Here is a 26139-nt window from a genome sequence, read left to right as displayed (position 1 = left end):
GTGGTTTCAGAAAGAGGGACACCTTGAACTTCTTTGAGGAAACAACAAGAGGTGAAACAGTCACATGGTTTTAAAAAACAGCAGAGAAGAAGGCAGTGCTTAGGTCTATTTCTCACAGACAGGGTCGTCACCTGCATGGTGCATACCAGCTCCCAAGCAGATGCACACAGATGTGTGTGTCTGTGTGTGAGGATAAAAAAACAGTCTGTATGAAGTAAAATAAATATATTTTAGATATTTTAAATTATTACAGAGTTAAATACATTCTTAGCTGATCTAAATACTGTGAACAATTTGTATTCATCAAAGATTTATTTGAAATCTCATTACACTTTTTGCCTCCTATACTTCAAACAAATATAACCTCCATCTTATTTGGTAGATAAACAGGTCGAAGTTAGAATGGAAACCCTCATCACATAAACACACACACACCATCTCAATAAGCTTTTCCTTATCGTGTGTTCAGGGTTTGGAATCACCAGAGGCCCCATGATTTCAAAAGTTAGGTCACTATTCAATCTTATTGCAATTTTACAACGTTACAACTTTCTTCTGACCAGCTTCCTGCCAATCTGGCTGATATTAACCCATCACCGCACCAGTAATTACAAGGAGGCACCATCTAGTGGACTTAAAGAGCTAAAAAGCATTTTATTCATATTCGCAGGCTCAGAATGAATTGGACAGCCTTCTTCCAGGCAGTCTCCCGGTCAGGTGTGGCCTGTTATAACCTCGGTAATCCATGACAAATTAAGCAGATAGAGGGTCTGGAGCCGAGTCAAAATATTGAGTTTGCATTTGGCAGCTGATCCTTGGAACGATTGGCACGCGGACCAAAGAGGCGTCGACCCCGAAGCGAAGGAAGCCACTTCAGGGCTGCATTTCCAAATAATTTGGCGACATTTAGGAAAAACGTGTCACAGTCCAAATGCTTTGGGCCCCGACTGTATACGCAGAGACATGCTCCCTTTTCTCTCGTCGTCCACAGAACACTGGCTGTCTAAATAAATATCGCTCCTTAAATGACAGCCACTAATCAATGGCGAGCGATCCACCCACCTCCCACAGAGGAATGAAAGCAAACACAGAAACGCTGTTGTTAACAGCGCAGCACGCTCAAATCTCACAGCTGCATGTGGAGACTACAATATTGAAGACATCAGAGCGGAGACGGAGCAGAGGTGCCGTGGCGGATGAAGTGAAGGCGGCGGATCAGTAGAGCAGCGCAGAGAGAAGCCACCGAGCCGTCATCTCTCCTCTAATAAAGAGCCGGTTCTTCCTCTGCTGCTCCATGCGGGTTCAGCTTTATTGGTTCAACGACTACTGCAGCCACAGGGGGAGAGTGTGTGTGTGTGTGTGTGTGTGTGTGGTCAGGATTCACATAATATGAATCCCTCAATATATCAAACCGTGGAAAAGGAAAGAGACAAGATGATGGAGAAAGAGAGCAAAAGCCCAGAGGACGGATGTGCATGGCAACAGAATTACCTGTAAGGTAATCTCACGTCGTATCACGTATATTAAAAGGGACAAGAGGGTTTAACTGGCTTTATTTAAGGGTCAGGCTTATGGAATAACTCCTTCAGTATCTCAAGGGAATTCCTGCTGGAAGATTTGTTTAATTAGACAGGCATGGGAGGCTTTGTGAAGTTTATCAAGCCAGGAAAGGCTCTTACAACCGATAGGAAAATAAAAGGAAAGATCGACCTCTGCCGCTCGGTGATGTTTGTCTCTGTAGATGTGTAGAGAGCAATTCCTCAACCCGGGGTCGTGTGTGTGTGTGTGAACTGCTCATGTACATACAAGCCCAGCATTCACACCTCCCTCCCGATTAATTCTCCTTAATCTCCTCTCTGCCGTCATTCATCGACAGCCTTTCCGTTGCTCTGTTTTGAATCGTTTCGACCCCTGACCTCTGTTACTATTCACCTACAGCCTCACCTGGCTGCACACATCAATCCGGCTTTAAAAGCCTCTTTTCCAGAGAGATGGCTGGCTTTTTGCTTCCTATTGCTGATGAAATTTGAATGCTGGCAGGAGACTTGAGCAGGAAATTCAAACACCAATCTGGCGAGCGTGTCCTTGCTACAGGAGCACATCGAGGATTCTCCCCAGGCACATTCACACTGATTGGATTGGTGTGCAGTAAGTCCTGCGTGCAGATCACACACACAAGTTAACCAACGACAAACCGGGCCTTGATTCTTTGAATCTGAAGCATGTATTTGCTGTAGAAATGACTCAAAATTATGTATTTGGTGTAAACAGTGTGACTCTAGAAGCTCACTCATCTCCCCCTTATGTAGCTTACTTTAAACCTCTCAGGTGGAAAAGAAAGTGTTTTAATGCTCACAAGTCTCAAAAGGTGCTTAAGCCTAAGAAACCAAGACTAAATACGGACAAATATTCCTTTACATGTAAGCATGCACTGTTAATAAGCGCACGCACACACACACGCGCACACACACGCACACGCACACACACACACACACACACACACACACACACACACACACACACACACACACACACACACACACACACACACACACACACACACACACACACACACACACAGTTCACCTTCATTTCCATTACAGCAGCATAAGGGTGGACATTAATCTGTAACTGGTTTAATTACTCCCAGTAATTAGCCAGAGGCAAGAGCTATGAACGCCGCTCTTCTCTCTCTGCCACCCCGCTGTGTGTGTGTTTGTGTGTATGTGTGTGTGTGTTTGTGTGTGTGTATGTGTGTGTGTGTGTGTGTGTGTGTGTGAGAGAACCGGGATGCCAGCGTTGTATGAAGAGAACACGGCTGCATTCTTAGAATCTGGCCAGTTACTGGCATTGCACATTCTGCGATGTTTATTATCGTTTCAACCCCATCTTTATGCTTTTATTAAAATCCCTCTCAGTCCCCATTTCTTTGTGTTCCAGTCCTCACCCTCACAATGTTTGGAGATTCGCTGTTACCGACCCGCTTTCAAAAAAAGAGCGATCCCAGAGAACCCACTCCTCTCTGTTCACAGCTAATTGAATTTGCATCAGACTTTTAATTAACAGCAGAGCCTATTTGCATATGGTCAAAAGCCCCATTTCCCCCCCCACCAACCCCCAACCCAACCCACGTGTCTGAGTGCCTGGCACGGAGCCATGGGCAGGGGTGGAACCTGACATCACAGAGAGAAAAAAGATGGGAGGAAGGGAAGGTGATGTGTCTGCCAACAAAGGAGAAGAGAAACAGCAGATGGGGGAAGGAGAAGACAAATCGGGGCAAACAACAACTCATCCCATGAAAATGGAGGTGGGGGGGGCAGACAGTTACACACACAAAATAAATGCGGCGCATGATCGCTATCGCAAATAGCTACACAACTTTTGCAATCAAGTTAGCTAATTAACAAAAAAAGGGGAAAAAAAGATGAATACTACAGTTATACTCTTCTGACAAACAGGTGTCTAATGATGGCACGTTGGCTCTATGCAGATGAGCTGAACAGAATGGAGGGACGCTGCAGGAGAGCAAGCCACCACGTTAGTGCAGAGACATGCATGTAGTCAGAAGTAGAAGTAGCCTCTAGTTAAGTATTAGATACGGCAAGACGCTTCCTACCAACACTACTGCACTGCATACTCATGCACACACTCAAGTCCAGAATCCGGTCCAGAGGTCCCGTCCATCACACTGTGCCAAGTTTCTCTAATAAGCAATCCATTAATAATGCCTCGTGGAGTGGTCCGTCTCATCTGTCCAGCAACATTTTGCAACACTGGATGGGGTGCTCGAGTCTGCGGTGCCGTCTGGCTGCAGTGACAAAGATGTCCCTGAGAATTTAAAGCAGCCGGCATGTCGCAACCTGGAGCACGTGCACACGTTTAGGGATCAAACTCACTGTGCACTCAAGCAGCATCACCCCCAGATACATGAAACATCCCCTGAAATATACACCAACCAGCAGCCTGCAAACAGGACCCTGTGCTTACCGGCACAACTTCTCTCTCTGTCTGAGTCGCCAGACTTCATTAGCGTTCGAAAAAAAGAAGGCAGCTCATTAAGGAACGCCATTAAGACAAGCAGCGTAGAGCTGGGTGGCTGCCAACAGGGCGGCACGAAGGGAGGGGGGGGGGACGAGCCTCGGCAAAGCGAGAGTGGAGATGCAGCTGCTTCTCTCCCTCCATTGTTCCCTGGGGAGGTGGAGGGAGAGTTGCAGGAAAAAGGAGCATGTGGGGGTCTCAACTTATGAGTTGAGGTTATGGGGGTTTGCTCGGGGGGCTGTGGGCGTCGCAGGCGTGTGCGGCACAAGGCAGGGCGCGGCTTGCGCCATTTTGAGGAGTGATGCAGCTTGTCGCCATTTTGAGGGGCACGGGGGGGAACACGTGGACTGGTAAAAGACGATGGTCAGAGCGCTTCACTTTGGCACCGACCGACTGAGAACTTATCGGCACGTCACTGCACGGGCTTTGTTTGACATCAGATAACCAAATTAGATTTAAATTAATTTCACCAAACCTTGTTTCAGTTTAGACGTAGCTGGATCCTATCTCAGATAAACGTGTTCATCCAAAATTTTGCAAGAGCTTCTTTAAATGAAATAATGCTGCGATTGGGACAATTGTTTTTCTTCATCAGCCTTTTAACTCTGTCTACATTATGGTGCGGTTCCGGTACTTTGGGACACTGACATCTGCACAACGATCGGAAGTCGGTTGTCTGGAGCTCAGGACTCGTCTTCTCCCTTCCCGGGTACTCAAAGAGGAAAACACACTTATGCATTCAGTAATTAGTGCTAATAGGCCATGCACTGACCCAGCATGTGGCGGTATTGATTTTCGAGGTTAATCAAGTAAAAGCTTAATGACATGGCAATTAAAATGCTTCAGAATGGGAATTACACCTGCTATTAAATACGATGGGTATCCAGTGTGGTGGAAAATGATCTAAAGTGTGGTCTAGTTGTTCATCCTAAGCCCCACTGCAGGCTGGGTCTGTATTTGATGGGGGCTGCGGGGGGAGGGGGAGGGGGGGGGGGGGGCAGGAGGAAAAGAAAAATGATTACAACAGTGCCAAAAAAAGTCAAAGAAATTATAAATTTACAACTCTTTATTTCTTTAAAATAAAATAAAAGAAAATGTGTTATCCTCAATAGTACAAATACAAAACATGTATGAGAACACAAGAATATACAGAACAAGGCATGATGAAATGTATAAATGGTTCAAACTGTTAGGGATCCTTTGTATATCATAAGAAATAGACAACTGAGTGGGCTGGTCATGGAGAACTGGAAATAAACAAGGGAATTTAGATTAAAAAAATAACCAACTGTAGTCAACAACAAACCTGCTCTCTTTCCAGTTTCAGCCAAAATGCTTGCAAACATTCTCCAATAAATAAGGCACTACGTTGAGCCCAAAAGCAGGAAGTGTGCGTGTGTGTGTGCGTGTGTTAGTGTAAATAATCTGATTAAGTGGACCACAATGGATGATAAACTTTCACATTTTATATCATGCATAAATACTTATTCCTCTTAAATCACTCTTAAGATATTTCTATTAAAAAAACATGGACATTAATGGAGATTCTTAAAAGACAGCAACAAACTGACATCCATATTTTACAAACTGGATCAAACACATGATGACCTTTTTTGGTGTATCTACGTTGAGGGAGCGGATGTTCAAACATGCTTTTCAAAGACAGACAATGTAGTGATCATGTGCAATGATTATTTCTAAGCACGGATAAAAACATAAAACTTAAAAAGAAAAGTTGAGTATACCATGACACTGCTTAAGGCAACTGTGGCAATAAAAGCTATTAAGTGTAAGTCGTTTCTGTTTTGACGGTTGCCTCAATGTCAAAAAAAATAAAATCACAAAAGTAAACCGTGAGATCTGGATGCAGCACATGAAGAAGAATCAGTCTTCCCTTCACTCTCTTTGTCATGGTGGAACGAGGCAAAAAACTGACACGAACAGTCCGACAGGCACCGAAAAACAAAAGTCCCCTCTGGCCGGCTTTTAATAAGTTCCTGTCCCACCTGTGAGATGGAGAAGGGTGGAGTGGAGGGCTGGAAGACTGTCATGGAGGGTCAAAGCCTCACGGCGAATGAGTTCTGACCCGTTGAGGTGAGCTGCAGCGAGGCGGCTGGCCTCTACATCTCGTGGGCGGCGAGGCGATGCTCCGGCACACCGTTGGCGTGAGCCGCCGCCACCGTGTTGTTCTCGTTGAGGCGCCGCACGCGATACATTTCATAGTGGATGCTGCTGGTGATGTCCTTAATGTTCTGCATATGGGTCCTGGAAGAGAAATCACAAGGCTGTTAGAGACCGGTAGAAGAGATGGACGAAGACCCCAAAAAACATTATGTCTGACACAAAGAATTCACTTTTCAATGAAGCGGGAGAAGTCTTGTGTCCATCGATTACATTGTTATTATTTATATCTGCATATATGCTTCTTTCATGGGGATTAAGAGGTTTAAAGATGACTCGTGGAATTTCTAACTCAAAGCATATGGAGAAAAGTCCTCACCGGATCAGGAGATCTCGTAGATAGGCAAACTCACAGTGGGCTATGTTCTCGACTGAAAGAGACAGAAGTCATCAGTTACCAGAAATAACAAAGTGAGATTGTTGCTATTTGAGATTCCTAAACAGTCCACAAGAGGGAATCAGTGCAAAGGCTGTCGATGAATGCCGGTAGAGAGGAGATTAACGAGAATTAATCGGGAGGGAGGTGTGAATGCTGGGCTGGTATGTACATGAGCACACACACACACACACACACACACACAGAGACAAATCAGGCCTCTCCAGACAGAATGCGTCTGCTGCACGGCACACGACACCAGTCTGCGGACTGAATGGAGCATTGTTTCATTGGCCGACCGTCTCAGTGAGGTCTCCCCTTTGTCTCTTCTTCTCAACAAAGCCACCTCCGGGGTTTGTTACGTACATACGGAGACGTTCTGTACAGGAAGCGTCTCTTCCAAACTACTCTGTGAAGGAGGATAACAAAGTGAAATGGAAGAGAGAGCGTTATACCTTCAATGGTTCCCCACTTTGTCTTCCTCCCCAGCAGCCTCCTGCCATTGACCTGGTACTCCTGGTCGCTGCCCACCACAGCAAACGGGATCATCTCCTGCTCACAGGTTGCAAATCAAGTGTCAGAAGTCATTTCAAGTGCATTAACCAAACCGTGCCGACTGCTCTGTGCAAAGGCATGTCGGAGCATTCATTTGGGATAATAGAGTCACAACTCCTGCCACATCTATCTGTAGTTTCTCACCCTGATCTTCTCGTTTATCATCCGGTCCTCAGCATCCTCGTCAAACTCCTTCTGAGGGTACACGTCGATCCCGTTGGCTCGCAGCTCTTCCCTGATCTGGTGACCACGTGTGCAAACACGGAGGTTACATTCACATTGCACAGCCTAATTAGCAATTATATTTAGTCTTTGCCTCTGTCTGTTCACATTTCTCTTTGAAGTGAACAAAAAAAAAAAAACACAACAGTTCCACACAAGGGGGATTGTCCCATAGGTGCAGACACACAGTGGCACACTTGGCTGTCAACATGTTGCTCACTGATACTCGCCAATTAAAAAAAACATACGACTGCTTGACTTTAACTGTAACATAGGGACTTGATGAGGTGAGATAGAAAAACACATGAATTCCAATATTATTGTTTAATATGTCAGTTGAGTCACGAATTTGGGCCTTGCAATGCGAAGCCAAAGAGAAACTCTACGAACTTTAAACCTACTAAAGAATTGAAAGGATACAAACAAAGGCCTTTAATTACAGTAATTAAGCAGACGTGCTTGAAAGACATCAAACTAAATGTACCTAAATCTGCACAGTGTACAGATCAAGGTGGTATTAACGATAATCTGCCTTCTAATCTATTTTAAAACTTTGAGCTTGAGCAAGAAGGACGATTTCCATATGCAGACAAGTAAGCACAAGCATGCACACACAATCCAGGGGGGGGGTATGCTGCTAATGAGAGAAGGGGAAATCCTGGGATTCTTGCACACTGCCAATAAAAACATACAAATGAACGGCTGCAGCCTTAATAGCCGTGAAGAGGAAAGAAAGACAGATGCTCTTGAGCTCCTGCTGGAGTTGAGCCACGATTTGTGACTATCCAGAGTGAAGGGAGAGTGCGGTTAGAGGAATGCATCTCGGGTTACACCGCCACAAACATGGAAAAATGCAGAGATGAGGAGGGAGAACAAAAAGAGCGGGTTCCTAGATTTCAGATTGAAGAAAAAAAGGAATTGTAAATACAGCGATAAGAGGCAACAGAAAAATATTACCTTCTTTTTGAAGAAGTCCCTCTCTTCCAGGGTGAGTGTATCTGCCTTGGCAATGACTGGGACGATGTTGACCACTTTGCTGAGACGTCTCATGAATTCTACATCCAGAGGCCGCAGACTGAGAGCGGGCGAGACAAACATAAGAAAACAAGAAAGATGACACAGTGTGTAACACCGAAGTCCTCCACCAGGGGGCAGATGTTCATAACAGCTCTCCACCCAGATGAAGAAGCTACTGCACCTACTAACATTCAGTATTAACAGTTTAAACTGTTGAATCCGTGACCTAATTGTACTACTTTATATGTGTGATTGTGTATTTTATGAGGTTAAAAGGAGTTGTGTTCAGTTTCTTGCAGTCAGCTCGGCTAACAAACCCTTTGACAAAAAACGCAGTGTCGTGCACTCATGCATGTGTTGCAGGAGCACACACAAAAAAACAGTCCAAAATTGATTGCATGCTCCCAGACACCCACGCAGACTCTCTGTCTCTCCGGTCCTTCCTTCCTCTCTACATTAGACTTTTAAGGCAGTCCTTGAGCAGCTGCTGGCCAGCCCATGTGACTTCTGCAGAGCTGGATCAACATGAAACATTAGTGGATGGGACACAGAGACGGGGGGGGGGGGGGCTCCTGCCACGACCCAAAAAGTTTAAAAAGTGAAATGCAGCACATGATACGCTGTGTCTTTTTGTGGGCGCTCAAACTGGGCTGACAATCCACAGCTGCCCTCAACATCTCCCCAAGACCGCCCGCAACACTCTGCTAGAGTGACACAAAACCAAAGGCTACCAAATGCTCTGTGAATATTACTTGATGGACACAACGAGCCGGTGTGCACTCCCCATCTCTTATGCGGTACAGAGGGAGAGGGACGGCCGTCTACGCCATTCGATCAGAGCCAGATGTGCGTCTGTGCAAGAGATCCAGGGAGAGGAAGTCGGGACATCGTGGTGCTCTGGGGCCCTGGGAGAACAGCCCATCTTTCCTGTGTTTGTGTGTGCGAGTGAGTGAGTGAGTGAGTGAGTGAGTGAGTGAGTGAGTGCGGTGGACTGGTGTTCTGTGATATGTTGCGTCGTGTTGCAGAAATGTGTGTATGTGTGTTCTCACTGAGCGCCCAGCCTCCTCTTTTCAGAACCATGTGTTCTTTCTCCTATAAGAAGGACACTGACAACCTTGTAGTGTTTGGTTTGACAAAGAGAAGGCTTTCTTTGCCTCGTGTGTTCAACCAGAGTCGACCGGTGCGCTCATCAGATCTACGTTCAGCCGCGTCGGCGTGCGTCCTTACCAGTGTCCGGTCGGGGGGATGAAGTAGATGCAGCAGTGGACTCTGGAGTCCGGAATCCTTTTCTTCCTGTTGATGTTGATCTCCTCCTGCAGGTACGCCTCATACTGGTCATTGATGAACTTCATGATGGGCTGCCAGCTGGTCCACGGGAGGGAAGAGATGGACGGATTCATGGGGTGAAGAGGAGTATACGAATGCAAGGAGACAGGGAGAAGGAAAAAAGAGGAGACGCCTGGTTAGACAGAATTTGAATATTTAACCGTTTATATAGCTGCTGCAATGATGCTGAAAGTAAAGCGCACCAGTTCTCATTGTTGATCTGGTCTCCAAAACCTGGTGTGTCAATGACCGTCAGCTTCATTCTCACTCCCTTCTCTTCGATGTCTGCACACAAAGAATTACACTTTATTCTCAGGCACCGTGGAGGCACTTCATAAACTAATACAAAACCACACGTTATAGATGCAAAAAGAATGTAGCACGATGCTGCGCTGCGAAGCTGCCAAATCTAAAACTAGGCTAAAAGTTGTGTATAATCAAATTGTTTCGTCCATGATCAAGTTATCCGGAGAAATTTAGAATGAAAGAAAAGTAGAGTGAAATAAGGATAAGGCACTGTAAGTCTTTAGAGAGGCTGCACAAAAGTGTAAATACAAAGAGAAAGACAAAGAAAAGTCAAGTATCAAATGAGTATTTTTTGGCAGAACAGACATAAAACAATCAATAAATAGAGAAACAGAGGGAAGGAGTTGAGGGGTTAAAATTGACCATACCATGACTGACGGACTTTATTTCTATTGTTTTGGGGATCTTCTCCTGCGCTGTAGCCAGCGCCGACTTACGGCTCACTTTAGACTTAAACAAGGTGTTCATCAGAGTAGACTTTCCCAGGCCACTCTGTCCTGTGAGCACAAACAGACGGACAGTGAGACAGATACACACAACAGTCCCCACATGTAAACACCATAAAAAAAAAACTAAACAATATACATTATTTGGACATGGCTCCACGCTCTCAGCTTTTGGGGCTAATGCGGTGACAAGCTGCAGATGTGTGCAAACACAAACACTGTGAGAAAAAACCTTTAGGGAACATGACTTCAACCCAGTGACACCATCAGTGAGACAGATCGGATGTGTGGTAAACCGGTTTTTAAGGGTTATTGTGTGCCGACAAACCAGAAATAAAAAATCCTGCCCCAACAGACCTGTAGTAAATAGTACATTGAGTTTTTATTAATGGTGACTCTGCGTCACAAGTGAGATCCACAGAGCAAGAATGGATCTAAATGTGAAAAACTACAACTTGCAGTTGTGATATTTGCAGTTTTCTTTCAAGGAGCTGGTGATCCAGTGAGTCTGGGAGCTCAGCTCACTAACTAAATGCTCCCCAACTGGATGAGATGAAGTGAGGGCGACTTCAGTGGAGAAGAGCCAGCAAGACTCACTCCAGACGGTGTCTGTATATGTGGATGGGACCATCTGTGACTCCTGCCCACCATGCTTACAGCAACACGGGGTTAATGAAGAGGAGTTAAAAAAGGGGCCCAACATTCACAGTTCAACTTAAGGTCAACGCGGAGACTTTTCTGATTTATGGAGACGCAAACGCATGTTCTGTAAGAGCAGAACCGTCTGTTGAACCAGTACGGAAGACAACAGCTGCATTCCTTCTTGCACTGCTTCCTTTTTGGGGGGTATACAACGTCACCTAAACCTGGAACGGTTTATTACGTTTCTTTTTACCACTGCCTCCACGTCTTTATTTAAGTCACTCTTAGCCCTAAGGCTGCCTCCGAGACAAGGATGAAACAAATAGACCAACCAGAGGAGACGCGCTGCAGAGAGGCTGCGTGGGCTTTACGATGGCGTGTCTCGTGTTGAGGTGTGGACGTGTAATTAGACGTGTGGGCTTAGTGAGAAACGGCTTTAAGTGGCTGCTTATTAAGAGAAGATTGAGGCCTCTATTTTCTGCCATGATTAGAGAGACAAATTAAAAATGTTTTGAGGCAGACATTTAAGAGTCTGGTGGGTTGATACTAGTCGTCAGGTTGACTTTAGAGTCTTCGTCACAAACGCAATCGGCCTCACCAGAGTGAAGTACATTGAAATGATGATACGCAAGCTTGTGAACACGCGCGCTACTCACCCACTACCATGATGTTGAGCTCGAAGCCCTGCTTCATGGCCTTCCTCCTCATCTGCTCCAGGATGGCGTCGATGCCCACGTAGCTGAAGTCCACCGTGGGGCCGCCGGCCTTCTCCCCGTACGGCGGGCCACCCGCCGCTGGAGGCACCGTGGCATCAGGCACCAACGCCTCAGACATGGCACTGCTGCTGTAGCTGGAAATCACCTCCAGCCCTGATTGGACAGAGAAGAGAAGGGAGAAAAAAAGATCCGTTTAGAGGAGGGCGGGGCTAAAGGTGCCGGATAAACGTCAGATGAACAGATAGGAGAATGTAAAAAAAAAAAAAAGATAGGGAAGAGTAAGGTATGATGTCAAAGTATGTTGAAGAGGAACATTTTTACTGCACAGAAACAATAAGGAACACTCGATTTTGAGAGGAAAAAATGAAAAACTCAATTCTCAGGATCAATAACGCCGCATGTCTGAAGATGTTGGTCACAGACAAAATCTGTACATGACCTTCTGTAAAACCCGAAACTGCTGCTTTGTATTTAAAATTTTGAAAAAAATTAAAAAGTCTGTTCCTCAGTGCTTTGGATGCAGCTGTTGAATAAGTGACTGATGAATGTGGACAGTTGTTTTATTCAAACTACACACGCACCTTTTAAAGAAAACACTCGTGACTTTTTAACCACTATAACATAGTGGAGGGCCTCATGCCGAAGCAGACGTTTGACTGGACAGAAAAGTATTTAGAAGAAATATTGTGTAGAATTAAGGTACTTTGCATTTGGCAAGAAGTTATCCCTGCAGTTTGTTTTGATTAATGATTTGCTTTGTGTCCTCCTGTGGAATGCATTTTGATAAATCTTCAACTTTTATCGTGTCCACCAAGGTCTGTTGACACTTCAGTCTACAATATGCATGCAGAATGTAACTGAACCATAATGCGTTAAACCAGCGTAGGTGGAGGGTTTACAGTGTGTGTTTGAGTGTATTCATATACAGCACTTCATGTAACCTCCCCACTGACATGGCCTCCCTTTCCCCTGCTCTCTCCACAGTGTTACTGTCCTGTTAATGCCGGGGCTGAAACCCGATCCGCCCCCCCAGTTAACCCCCTTCCTCCGTTTGACCCCACAGCTGACCTGCGACCATGCGCAGGCGCATGAAAAATAGCGCACAGTCAGCTGCTGCCAAGAATTACACTGCGGACGCAGCTCGTCCCAGAACATGCGCGTTCCAAGATGAAGTCCAGACAACCATCTAGTTGATTCTTACTTCTTTGGGGAATTAAATCAACAGAAGAATGACAAGTATAAAGTCCACACTACTTCCACCTGGCACTGCTTTGATTAACTGAAGACATTCAATGAAGGAATAACAACACTATGGAAACAGCGGTCCACATTCACCGCTTAGTCTTTAACTGTCATAATGTGCGCCAGTGTGTGTGTGTTAGAGACCCACCTATGGAAGCAGCTCTCATGGCCTCTTTCACCACTTCCTCATCCTGTTCCAGCAGTCAGTCAGCAACTTACTGCGACTCGCTGCCCTCCACCGCTCCCACATTCCCGTACCTCTGCCTCCTCTCACACTGATAGCGTCCCGTCTTTCCTTTTCATCCGTTTCCGTTCCTCCAATCTCTTAGTTTCACCCCCTGGGGGCTCGTCTGTCTTTTATCTTTAGCATTACATTTGTTCCCACTTTCATCGTTACCTTTATCTCATTGAATTTCATTTTTTTTTTTTATCCTCCGCTTTTCACTTTAAAAGTCAAGCTCCCTCTCCACCAACACTTCTTTGATAGCTTTGCGCTGTAGAGAGAGACGGGCTAGCTCACCAACCTGAGGCAGCGAAGCGTCAAAGGGAATGGACACAAAATGAATGGGCTCAACAGACACTTGAGTTCAAACTTCAGAAATCGTAAAAAAAACACTTCTGTTAATATTATAGCTACTCTGGATACATGGGATAATAAATATGTTTCAGGATTTTAAGCCAAACATTTATCATTTTAAGAATGAACTATTTCTTTTTGCACCACACACCTCTTATGTTGTGCTCGGAGTTAGTTTAAAAAAGGAGAAAATTAACCTAATCACCTAATCTGTACGTCAATGTAAAGACTAAGACTAAATTAAAGTGCATCTGTGATCCAGCCCCTTTTTGTTAAGTCATTTCTCTTTTTGAGGTTCGGGTACGAAACCAATACAGACAAGGTACTGTACTAAAACGCGTGTCCCATTTCCTGGCATGAGTACTGCAAACAATACCACCCACCTCTATTGTATTTACCTGCTTTGTGTTTGTTTTTTTACAAAAAAGCAAGCACATATCATTCTCCCAGTGTGGGTGGACAAATTTTAAAGCCTCCCCAAACAGAGAGTGAATGGAGGGGAGACAGAAAGCGCTTTGTGTATCCCGCCTCTCAACACACAGGTTTCCCAGAGAAGCAGCAAGACCCTTCACAGCATCGTTAATGGGCTTTAAATAAGGGCGCGACCACCAATTTATCCCGAAACAAGAGTAGAGTCAAACACTCTGAAAGACCTGGCAAACATTCAACCCACACTAAAGAACACAAAGAGCCGGAGCGTTACTGTGGAAAACCCATCGCTGCCCAACAAGGGCCATCAATCGCCTTCATCAGAGGTAAAGGGCATTGGACTAACAAACAAAAGCGCAAACACAACATTTAGGAATGGGAGCAGGAGCAATTTCCCACTTCGAGATCGAGTGACATTTTGGGGAAATACCAGTCCGATCAAACCACAGCCGCCATAGAGAAACCGGGTCGATCTGCTCAGAGTTAAACAACGTCTTACACATAAATAATGTCCGCCATCCATCATTGATTGTAAGTCAAACTTCCCTCAGCACCACTCTAAACATTGTTCCCTCTTTCATTTCAAGTTATGGGATCGCATACATAAGGAATCTGCTTAGCGTCTGTGAGAAAGTTAAAATGTTAGAAATCGGAAAGCAGAAAATGACTCATTGAATGCGCCGGGATCCTGTTTTCAATTACAGGGACTAAAGAACTTGTTTTTTTTGTTTCTTGCTTTCAGCAGCATCGGATTACTTTGCCTTTTGTTGGCACGGCCGTCTCATATAGAGCAAAGCAATACGGAGGAATACAGGGGAGTCACAAGAGCAATGAGGAGAAAGTCAAAGCAGCATGAAAATATGTAGCAGAGGGAGAAGGAGGCAGGAGACGCATGAGATAAAGAGAAGAAGCAGGAGTACCGAGTAGAGCGGGCGAAAGAAAAAGATAAAGGACAGAAGAAGGGAGGGAACAGGGAAAGGGAGACGCATTTGTGAAAGAAAAGAACAATAAAAGAACTATGCCTGTGGCGTCTATGTTTAGTGGAGATTGGGTCCAAACCACTGAGCCATGCCTCGGCCTACCAGGGTGTTTATCTTGACAGCCTTGCGAGCAGGTCAGAGGTCGTGTTCCCAGTTTAGGTTTCGAAGGAGCGGTGCTGACGTTCTACCCTTTATGACCAACCAGTGGTTTGACCCGCTGTACAAACTGACCTGAAATCACAACAGAGGAATCCAGAGAGAGAGAGAGAAAAAATAAATAAAAAGGACTGGAATCTTGGCCCAAGAGAAGTTCCCTTGCAGCGGAATGAGTCACTCAATGCAAACTCATTAAAAGCTTGATTGGTCTCACCCTGTATTTGCACAAAGTAGAAAGTACCGCCTATTTGATTTCATTTTTATGAGCCAGGGTATAAAATGATGTCTTCTTTTACCGTACACTACGTAACAGTAGTATTCTCTCTTCAGTGTGACTCATCACGATGGGTTTCCTCTCATGCCCATCATTAGTATGAGTAATGTAATTAGCATTGTCGGCCGTTTCTGTGGTTTGTTTTAATCAAAGTAACAGCACTAATAAAGAGTGCAATTACGTCATGTGGATGAACGCAGTACAGGTCCCCCACTACTCCAGGTGGCTTCTACTCGTCTGGAGCTCCATGTCAAACACACGTTACCAAACTAATCCATCTAAAAATATTTTTATGGGCCCTCTTTGAAAACATCTGCTCCGCTTGTCCTTTATTTACATTCCCAGAAGGGAAAAAGAAGGTTTGCATCCTGTCCCATCTTTATGCTGCTAAATTATGCTGGCAAATGTTATTTATGGTGATTAAGTAAAAATACATTTTAAAAAAAGGTTTCTGTGAGAACTTTCACAGGAGGAGGATATGGTACCAACACAGTTTGAGGGAAGACTAAAATGCCTCCGGTCGTTAAATGACTTTAAACTGGGGCTGAGACAGCCCTCCAGCACCGAATCAATCAGATCACACCAGGCCCAGGGGAGGAATATAAACACATACATTCACCCAAACACATTTTCCCACCCTCAGACTGCAAATCTCTTAATAAAAAAAAAAGGAGGAAATTGGAGCGGTTAAAGTGCAAACATGGTCTGTAGTGTAATTAAAGTCAGTGTTTGTGCAGTAAGGCCCAGTTCCCAGAGTCCTCCTCCAGCTCTCTGAAGAAAACTGCCCTTTGACCCCGACAGGGTTAACCTCGCGTCACCTGGTGCTGGACCCGCGTGTGCATCGATCCGTGTGTCATACATGTGATCCGCTTCATAACGAGGGAGGAAGATCATGTGTTCAGTTCGGTGTTTGCATGTTCATAAGTGCGTGTATGATAACGACCTTTCACCTCCCCACAGTGGCAAACCAATTCTACTTCATTTCAACCATTCATTCAATCCCGTTTCTTTGGGTCAAGGCGCAGGTTTTAGTCATTCAGTCCAAATGTTACTTTGCAGACATTTCAGAAAATGTTGTAAAAATTGCAGTAACGAGAGTAGAAGACCACAGGTTTGTCTCGACAACCAAAGGAATGTGTTTCGGTCTCTGAGAGCTGTTGTCTTTAGATGCAGTTTGACGTCCTCTCACACACAACTCTTACCAAGTATTGTTCTTTTTCAACTGCAACAACGTGCCTTTTGCGTTGTTCAATCCGTGCATCATGCAAAAGAATCCTTATGCACCAGCCCCTCAGTCCAAGGCTGATTTATTTAATTTCACTCCACAACTATATTTTTAGGAATGCAATCACACTACAATACTACATTCCTACAATTGAATGAATTTTTAGGCATAAGAAAACAATATGCTAGCACGAAAGTCATTTCTGAACAGTAAGTTCACACAGAAAGCTCCCTGGATCAGGATGCCGCCAATTTTGTGAGGCGCTATGAAAGCCGGCTGAATAACAGCTTAACGGGCCATTATCTGCTAGCTGCACGCCGACGCGAGTCGGTAAAGTCAATAGCCAGGCGGTGGTGGCTGGCCTGTGTGACTCTTTATCTCTGCATGCAGGTCAAAGTGTATCAGTTGGAATGGTTGGTTGACAGCAAGTGTGGGTCTGCAGGGCCAGAGGGCTCAGGAACCTGACCTCTGTCCTCACACATACCGCACATCAGCAGATTAATCACAACATTATAACATTCACTTCATTCAGCGTGGCACTTATTTTTAATAAGTATAGTTAGTTAGTTTATAGTTAGACATAAAGACTGACTCTTAATGGTTGATTAAATCAGTGCGATACCATCTGCTTCTCTAAGTACTGTTTCGGAAAATGTGAACACATGAATGTGGATAGAAACGCAGGCTTCACAAACCTGATATGGTAGGTTTACTGCTATCGATTGACATAGTCTTTGTCGGACTTACGGTTTAAAATTCCAAAATGTAAATCGTAGACACTTTTTCCATTACTCATGGCTAAAGGATTTTGATTCTGTATGCCAGAAAAGAGACAAGTAAAGCAAAATAATTAACAAAACACTTGGGCATCGATGCCCATCCACACACTGGAAAACCTGCTAATCTGAGAATGCAGCATGTCAAGCTACAGAGACATAACCGGATCCATCCTACAGGACGAGGGCTGCGGTTAGATTCACAGCATGTTTTGCATTTCCAAGTTATGATGCTGGATTCCACCACAGATACATAATCCTTCTGCACAGACTTATTGGCTGACTCAAGCATTCGCGGACACACACACAAAGACATTCAAGATACGGAAGGTAGTGACCTTTTCAGCATCCCGTCCAACGCTGCTGAAAGGACGCAGTCTGTTCTCGCCTGGCAATGCACAGGGGCCACAACAGAGCTCCTTTCAACGGCTGTGCCTCTCTGTGTGTGTGTGTGAGGCAAAACAGAGGCGGGTTGCTGCTTTCCATCGGTTTGATATGGTCAGAGACGGCTGGCATTTCTCAGGTCAACCTTTGGGAACAAAGCCTCGGGGGCACAATGCACGGATGAAAACTCTTCCAACTGCTGCACGTTGCCGGTAAGTCAAAAGCTCACACAATCGCACTTAAAACGCAGACAGAGAGGCTTATCACAAAAGTAGACGTGACAAAAAGGACTTGAAGGTGAAACTTTACGGGTCGAACAGAGCAGCTCAAACGGAACTTCCCATGACAAAGGTAAAAAGGACCACATTCACTTCTCAATAAATGATTCCTTCATTGTACATAAACAGGAACTAAACCTACTAAGACCTTTCTGCACCGTGTGGAGCCTCCAAAACAAAAGAATAGAATCAAACTCACTTTTCTGCACAAACACAGACACGCAAACATCAGAGCGGTTGCTGCTCGATCATGTAATGGATCATTGTCAGAGAAAGCAAAAGTACAAATACACACATTAAGAATTTAACCTCAACCTGAAATCTAGCAGCAAATAGCAGTAAAACAATTGGAAAGCAACAGATGATCAAATCCGTAGAGAGAAGGAACAAAAGTGCAGGAAAATGTACTCCCTCTACTTACAAACACCCACGTCACACACACACACACACCCATGCACACCCACGCACAGATACTCACCGTGTGTGAACTTGTGTGTGTCTGTGTGTGTGTGTGTGTGTACGAGTCGTCCTCGGCCAAAGCGCAGCGCTCCAGTGAGAGGCCAAACTCTGCTGAGGCTCTGGAAGCTCCCTGCCCGGCCCCCTCCCGCCCACCCGTCATGTGACAGAGCACGCAATGAGAATCCACCTACGCCCATTTCCTGCAAACACCACCCCCCACAAACCCACACTCCAACGCAGAAAAAGAAGATAGCAGAGTGTAAGAGCGGGGGGGGGGGGGATAGGGAGCCTTCAGGCCCTCCGAATGTTGCTCTCCTAAACTCCTTCGGGGTATACAGCCCTGATCATGTGACCTGGGCCTCTCGTCTGCTCCCTCGAGCTCTGCATTCATCGCACCCCCATTCCTTCCTCCTGCACAGACCCGCGACACTTCAAACGCCCGAGATTCCCTTTGTCGCATTCCGCTTTGAGTGTTCAACACACAGAACCAGCCCTCTGGGTCATAGTGGTCGTGCACGGCTCCGGGATGCCTTTTTGTGATTCAGGCATTCTTGTGTGATGTGGGAGGATATGACAACATTGGTTCTTTCTCAAAAGTGGGAAATATGTTGAAATAGCTGGTTGTTGCAGTTTCACAGCAAACTGAGAAAAGTGAACAATGCGGCAGCAATGTCCAAAATCATGTAAATTGATATAAAATGTTTTATCAGTATAAAAAAAATGTAAGTCTAAGTCAAAACTGCAACTTTCTGTTGAATAGCCTTTATTTATTTTTTCAAACCTGGAGACAAACCAATTACTTTGGCTGATTACTATTCTTATACAGTGTCTATGGGTGTGATTAAAGAGGAGAGGAAACAGCTGTCTCCAGCCTCACAGGAAGTTTAATTACACAGCAGTGCAGTGGCTACAGTGTAACCTTACAGCCCCACATGTGCACACGGGGCAACACCTGCATTCCACCAAATATAGCAAAACCAGCTTTCTTAAAAAACGCTAACAGGCTGGAAAGGTGGATTTGTTTGGTCAGATTACACACTTTTCTGCCAAAATAAAACGGGTCTCCAGTCCCCTCAAAGTTTACACTGAATGTGCATCCAACCAACCTGATTATTATGGGCCTTCAAAATTCTGAACCAAAATATATTTTTTTAAAAATACAAAAAACAAACAAGGACGAAGTCATTAGTGTGATCGAAACAGTGACTTTCCAAATAAGGAGCTGAAATAAACCACCCTTATACTTAGTTTTACAATGTGGGAAACGCTACATTTTCCCCAAACTACGTCCACCCCCTCCCGTCCTAAAACAGGTATAAAGTCTTGGCCTCCTTTCCCATCTCCCTCTGTCCAAAACTCCACTTTATCAGCCCAATAAAAGGGCAGTGTTTGAAAAAGGAGATACTCTTATCACCTCAGGCCCATTCTCCTTTACAGGAAATACCACTGGAGTTCTTTGTTAATGGGTTCTTTACAACACAGAGGAAAAACATTTTTATTTCTGCACGCCATTTAATAGAAGACATTTATCCCCCAAATTCAATTAATTTAACCACGCAGCATCTGCTGACACGGCGTATTTGCTCGGTTTTTTAAAATAACAAATTGAAGGGCTGAACAGTTCGGAGGTCTCAAAACAAACTTAAAACTCTCTCTGGATACAAACTTTTTCACAATCTTTTTGCACTCCCTAAAAACTCTCGTCTTCCCCGTTTTACCCAAAATCCGTGATTTTCTGAACTCCCCAAAGGTTACAGTGGAAATCTGTGTTTGCCCTTGTCACTCCAATTCACTGGAGGTTCCACTTTCATTTCAACTTGAGGCATAAAAAGTAGCACGAGTCACTGAGTGAATTACATTAAATGCATCATCAGTGGTGAATTTTATCTTCAGAGAAAGAGTGAGATATGTACGAACGCTTGTGAGAGTAATAGAGGTATATCAAAAAGGTGAAATTAGTTAATCAATTACAAAATGTACAAGATTACCAGCATCTCTAGCAGCACGGTACATGTTGAGAGCATCGTCAGCTCTTGTGCTGCCCATGTGAAAAACGTGGGTGGTGAACACTGAGAAACGTTTCCTTTGAGTGCATTTGACTCTTTTTCTGTATTTCCCACAGTGAACACTGAAACGCCTCTTTTTCAATACACATCCGAGTGAAAGTTTATCAAGTCCGATGAATTCACTTTGCTGAGAAAAGAAAGAAATACTTATTCGGTTTATAGGATTTATAGACCGCTGATCTGCTTGGTATGTTTTGAATGTAAATTATACGAGCCTTTGAATGCAGCACTAAAACAAATCTTTAACCGATACCTTCCAGGTGTCAGACAACTACCTGTGTGACAGCGACCCCTGCTGGTTTCTGGTGGGAATGCAGCAGTGCAGACAATGAACAGGACTATCAAACAGAATACAGTAACACAACTTCCTCATCCTCATCCACAGAGGATAAAAACGTACACTTTAGTACATCTACACTCACCGGCCACTTTATTAGGTACCCCATGCTAGTAACGGGTTGGACCCCCTTTTGCCTTCAGAACTGCCTCAATTCTTCGTGGCATAGATTCAACAAGGTGCTGGAAGCATTCCTCAGGGAGTTTGGTCCATATTGACATGATGGCATCACACAGTTGCCGCAGATTTGTCGGCTGCACATCCATGATGCGAATCTCCCGTTCCACCACATCCCAAAGATGCTCTATTGGATTGAGATCTGGTGATTGTGGAGGCCATTTGAGTACAGCGAACTCATTGTCATGTTCAAGAAACCAGTCTGAGATGATTCCAGCTTTATGACATGGCGCTTTATCCTGCTGAAAGTAGCCATCAGAAGTTGGGTACATTGTGGTCATAAAGGGATGGACATGGTCAGCAACAATACTCAGGTAGGCTGTGGCGTTGCAACGATGCTCAATTGGTACCAAGGGGCCCAAAGAGTGCCAAGAAAATATTCCCCACACCATGACACCACCACCACCAGCCTGAACCGTTGATACAAGGCAGGATGGATCCATGCTTTCATGTTGTAGACGCCAAATTCTGACCCTACCATCCGAATGTCGCAGCAGAAATCGAGACTCATCAGACCAGGCAACGTTTTTCCAATCTTCTATTGTCCAATTTCGATGAGCTTGTGCAAATTGTAGCCTCAGTTTCCTGTTCTTAGCTGAAAGGAGTGGCACCCGATGTGGTCTTCTGCTGCTGTAGCCCATCTGCCTCAAAGTTGGACGTACTGTGCGTTCAGAGATGCTCTTATGCCCACCTTGGTTGTAACGGGTGGTTATTTGAGTCACTGTTGCCCTTCTATCAGCTCGAACCAGTCTGGCCATTCTCCTCTGACCTCTGGCATCAACAAGGCATTTCCGCCCACAGAACTGCCGCTCACTGGATGTTTTTTCTTTTTCGGACCATTCTCTGTAAACCCTAGAGATGGTTGTGCGTGAAAATCCCAGTAGATTAGCAGTTTCTGAAATACTCAGACCAGCCCTTCTGGCACCAACAATCATGCCACGTTCAAAGTCACTCAAATCACCTTTCTTCCCCATACTGATGCTCGGTTTGAACTGCAGGAGATTGTCTTGACAATGTCTACATGCCTAAATGCACTGAGTTGCCGCCATGTGATTGGCTGCTTAGAAATTAAGTGTTAACGAGCAGTTGGACAGGTGTACCTAATAAAGTGGCCGGTGAGTGTATGTACGGATATATTAATATTATATTAATAATATGGTTCTATAGAATATGTTGTATTGGTCGAAATGCCAATCTTGGATAGGGGTGTCTAACATATTTCAACGGAATTGCGCCAAAAAAACTGTATAATTAGTATATGAAATAAACATCTGAGGTCAGTGTCTATATCAGTGATTCTTAACCACAGGGCGGGATGGCCGCAAAAAAACTTTCGGTTAAAATATTTCAACTTTGGGCGCAAGTTTGAGTTGGTTTGTAACCGAGAGACGGTGGCACCGAGCTGACAGGTCATCAAACCGGCTGCTGGTCAGCCCGAAGCATCCAGACGCACTCCATCATCCAGGAATCGGTGTAATTCCAGCTGTGTGCGGCGACGGATGATGCCCCCGGACCCGAACCCAACACCGTTTGCGGTTCCGCCGTTTGTGTAATTCACACAACAAATAAAAGAGCAGAAATATGGGGTTATTAATTTCCATGGCCGATAGCGGAAATGTTTATAACTTTTTTTAATGGAGACAAGCCACGCCCCCTTCCATGCGCGCATAAAGCGGGACACGAATGAAGCGAAATAACCACAACTAGTCGGGCGAGTAAAGCGGGGCGTAAACTCGCTGGGCTTTTGTTGTAGACGCAACATAACGCGCTCCAACGAAGCATTGAAGAGGTCCAGATTAAAGCGTCATACGGAAACCAACGTGGGAGAGCCGGTGGAATTCTACAGGTGCACCGGTCCGTCATCTCACTGAAACTCTACAGCCAGCTGCCTCGTAGCGGGACGTGTGGCACGATGAGAGGAACCTTTCACCGCAGGAGCCGGTTCTGCTGCCGCTGTGGATGTGAGCCGTGACGCGGTCACGTGTTGTCATGTGAAGGAGATATGAAGAGGAGCTGCAGCTTCTGTGCTGCCATAATATTGACTGCAAATTATAAGGCTACACTTCCATTTGCACATTACATTTAGTAAACATTTGATTTAAAACGTATTATTTTGAATGTATTTTATTACTCCATATTGTTTATTTAATTCCTATTTTCTCCGTTTTTTGCTGTAGTAAAAGAAATTATTTTGTGTTATGCCTGGCTAGAGCCTTTCAAATTATTATTATATTAACTTTATCTGTTCCATGAATTGTTTGGTAGTGTAATTTGCTCAGGTTTCTATAGATAATACATAAATGTCCTTGTGATTATCACTTTTTTTTGCTTGTTTTGCTTGTTAAATTTTTTTACTTTATTATTTTATTTAGTCATTGAATACAAATCCAACCTAGAATGATATTTAGTTAATCCAAGATAGTGTTTATATTTGAACGGGCCCCAGGACACTTTGTACTTAAAAAGTTGGGCTCCGAGGTCGAAAAGGCTAAGAACCCCCTGGTCTATATTATCAACTAGCCAATAGTAAAACACAAGGAAGCAATTAAACCATATTTTGACTACGACCAATGCTTGCTTAGCCGGTTTGATTTACACCAGAACTGTAACCTAGTTACACCCACATTAAGATCAGATACCCGACGGAGTGAGCACAACACAGGTGAGCGCCATCATTTTCTGATCACTAGTTTTGTTAATTTATCGTGGGACTGTGTAAAATGATCGGTGAAGCAATCAACATATATGATCTTTGTAAATTGCTCAATTGAAATGTAGTTTAAAATCCATGTTTGTACAGAGCGGGCAGTATGGATTCCTTTCACTACTTGAAGTCTGCATAGCACAGACAACAGCAACAAGCAAACCTGTTTCAATGTTTATCTGGCATCCTGGGAGTGGTTTTAAGATGCACTAAAGAATGTACTAGATGATGCATAAAAACTTTTAAAATATCTGAACAGGATGATGGCACTGTCAGGAGGGGTCATGATCTGCGGTGTAGCTCTGCTCCTGACCTCAGGGTTGGCTGTACAAGTGCTCGATTCAATGAATGATTTAAAGGAAATCGACTTTGGTCAATCGGTGCCCAAACACAGTCTTCTGCTGCTCTACTGGTTTGCCAACGGAGTGGAAATCGACGAGAATGACGACATAAGCCTGACCTTTGACCCGGACAGTAGAGCTTACGGCTCCCATTATTATGGTAACTACGAGGGTCTTCTTGACCCGCTGCCTCGGGATCATTCATACCGGTATTACACTATAGGCAACCTCAATCAAGACAGTTCCATGCCCCTTCCTCCTTACGTTGTCCGTCCACTGACAGGGTACCCGGCAGGAAACAGGGACAGAATCATAATTCGCGTCAGGGAGCCGGACACAGCTCAGCCGAGGATAGACCAAGTGTACATCACCCAGCATATTGAAAATCAGGGGGAATATGATCCAGATCACACCTACAGCGTCACTATGAACCTCTTGAGAGAGATCAGACGGTTTTCTGTTGGAGAAAACCAACAGCAGCTTCTGCAGCTGAGGAACCGCTTTGGAAGCAACGCTGATGTTTCCTCCATCAGAAACACATGGCGTGAACTTGCTGGACTTGGACTGCTGCTGTTTATCGTGATCAAGGAGAGGTGCTATTTTTACCAGCAAAACTGCTCAGAAATCCAAGACACACCGCAAAATAACTACGGACCACAAAACAACAGCAGATCAGAAAACAACTCTGAACCCCCAGAGAACTACGGACCACCACACAACCCTGAACCCCCAGAGAACTACGGACCACCACACAACCCTGAACCCCCAGAGAACTACGGACCACCACACAACCCTGAACCACAGAACAACTATGAACGACAAAACTACAAACAAAATAACAGCAGATCAGAAAACAAATATGATCCCCTAAAATACAGACCACAAAATAACTTTGAACCAAAAAACACCCACGAACCCGGAGGCGTAGAAGCTATTGGGGATGATGACGCTTTAATAATCTGCATTCCTATTGTTTTGTGTATAATATGTTTATTTATTTATTTTCTTAAATCATTGAATATTTATATAACAAAATGAGGGACCATCTGTCCAAAACAAGGTGTGACGGAATTGTTTTTTCAACACGATTAGGACCACAGGGCTGCGAGACTCATCATTCAATCTATAAATTGCTATTCAAATGCAAAAAATACTTTAATCTAACAGAAATGACTAAGCAGATTCTTCCTGTAACTAGATAAATAAAAAGTGAAAAACTCCATGATGTGTTAGCGACAGCTGTGGTTGATAATGTTTTAGCTTTAAAATAAAAATCCTTTGGTGTTTAATAAAAGAAAAGAAAAAAATCCAAAGTTTTATAAAACCTAAAAAATATCAAATATGAAATGTCTTTACCACAAAGCAGCAGACTGACACAGTGGAGCTCTCGTTATTCTATGCTCACGTTTTCTTTTTAGTATTCAACATTGCACTTTGCGATTGTGAGTTGTGACGTAGAAAAAAAGCTCAGAACATTTATTTTAAACATTCCAGGTAAGTATGAGATGAAATTATATATTTAATATTTAGAACACTGTAATGGTAAAATATGTTTTAACATAGTGTTATGCTAAAAGAGTGATAATTGTCTGTATTGAAGTAATGTGCGAAAAGCAGGGTGATTCAAAAGTTTCCTTTTGCAGCTGGATCTGAAGAAAGGAGGAATGCTCGACCAAAGGAACTGTGTAACCCCATCTTAACCTTGGCTTTTATCTCAACTTGGTTTGCAATGCTTTATACCTGCCACTGATCAGAGGATGGCCTTCATGTGTGTATCAAAGCTCAGTGTTTTGACTGCTCGGAGACGCCATCTCCACAGAGCACCGCAATACTGCCTTGTGTATTTGACCTCCTGCTTGCCAGCAATAAATGGACTTTTACAACTTTGATCATTCATCACGACCCCGTT

The 26139-nt window shown here is 44.3% G+C and overlaps 2 protein-coding genes across 6 annotated transcripts in view; one reads left to right on the top strand and one right to left on the bottom strand.

Moving 5' to 3' along the window:
* Positions 1-5770: 5770 nt before the first annotated feature.
* LOC119220064 (septin-9-like) overlaps positions 5771-26139 on the bottom strand; it is a 63239-nt gene continuing 42870 nt past the window's right edge. For 4 of the 5 annotated variants that reach the window (XM_037475691.2, XM_037475694.2, XM_037475692.2 and 1 more), the window contains 9 exons: positions 11766-11978; positions 10390-10518; positions 9919-10000; positions 9617-9754; positions 8330-8447; positions 7295-7390; positions 7051-7147; positions 6539-6590; positions 5771-6303 (listed from right to left, as the gene is read on the bottom strand). In XM_037475691.2, the coding sequence (XP_037331588.2) occupies positions 6159-6303; positions 6539-6590; positions 7051-7147; positions 7295-7390; positions 8330-8447; positions 9617-9754; positions 9919-10000; positions 10390-10518; positions 11766-11978 (1070 nt within the window). In that variant the 3' untranslated portion in view covers positions 5771-6158. Of the gene's footprint in view, positions 6304-6538; positions 6591-7050; positions 7148-7294; positions 7391-8329; positions 8448-9616; positions 9755-9918; positions 10001-10389; positions 10519-11765; positions 11979-18624; positions 18704-26139 lie in introns of those variants that run through there. The other variant, XM_037475697.2, reaches the window with a different exon arrangement.
* Positions 23617-26087, top strand: LOC119220065 (uncharacterized). Its single transcript, XM_037475698.2, has one exon. It carries the CDS (start codon positions 24150-24152, stop codon positions 25266-25268), a length of 1119 nt encoding a protein of 372 aa, XP_037331595.2. The 5' UTR covers positions 23617-24149; the 3' UTR covers positions 25269-26087.

Source organism: Pungitius pungitius, chromosome 12, assembly GCF_949316345.1.
Source record: "Pungitius pungitius chromosome 12, fPunPun2.1, whole genome shotgun sequence".
NCBI classification, from domain to species: domain Eukaryota; kingdom Metazoa; phylum Chordata; class Actinopteri; order Perciformes; family Gasterosteidae; genus Pungitius; species Pungitius pungitius.
The sequence above is the reverse complement of the archived record's forward strand: the minus strand, read 5'-3'. Positions and strand labels throughout refer to the sequence as shown.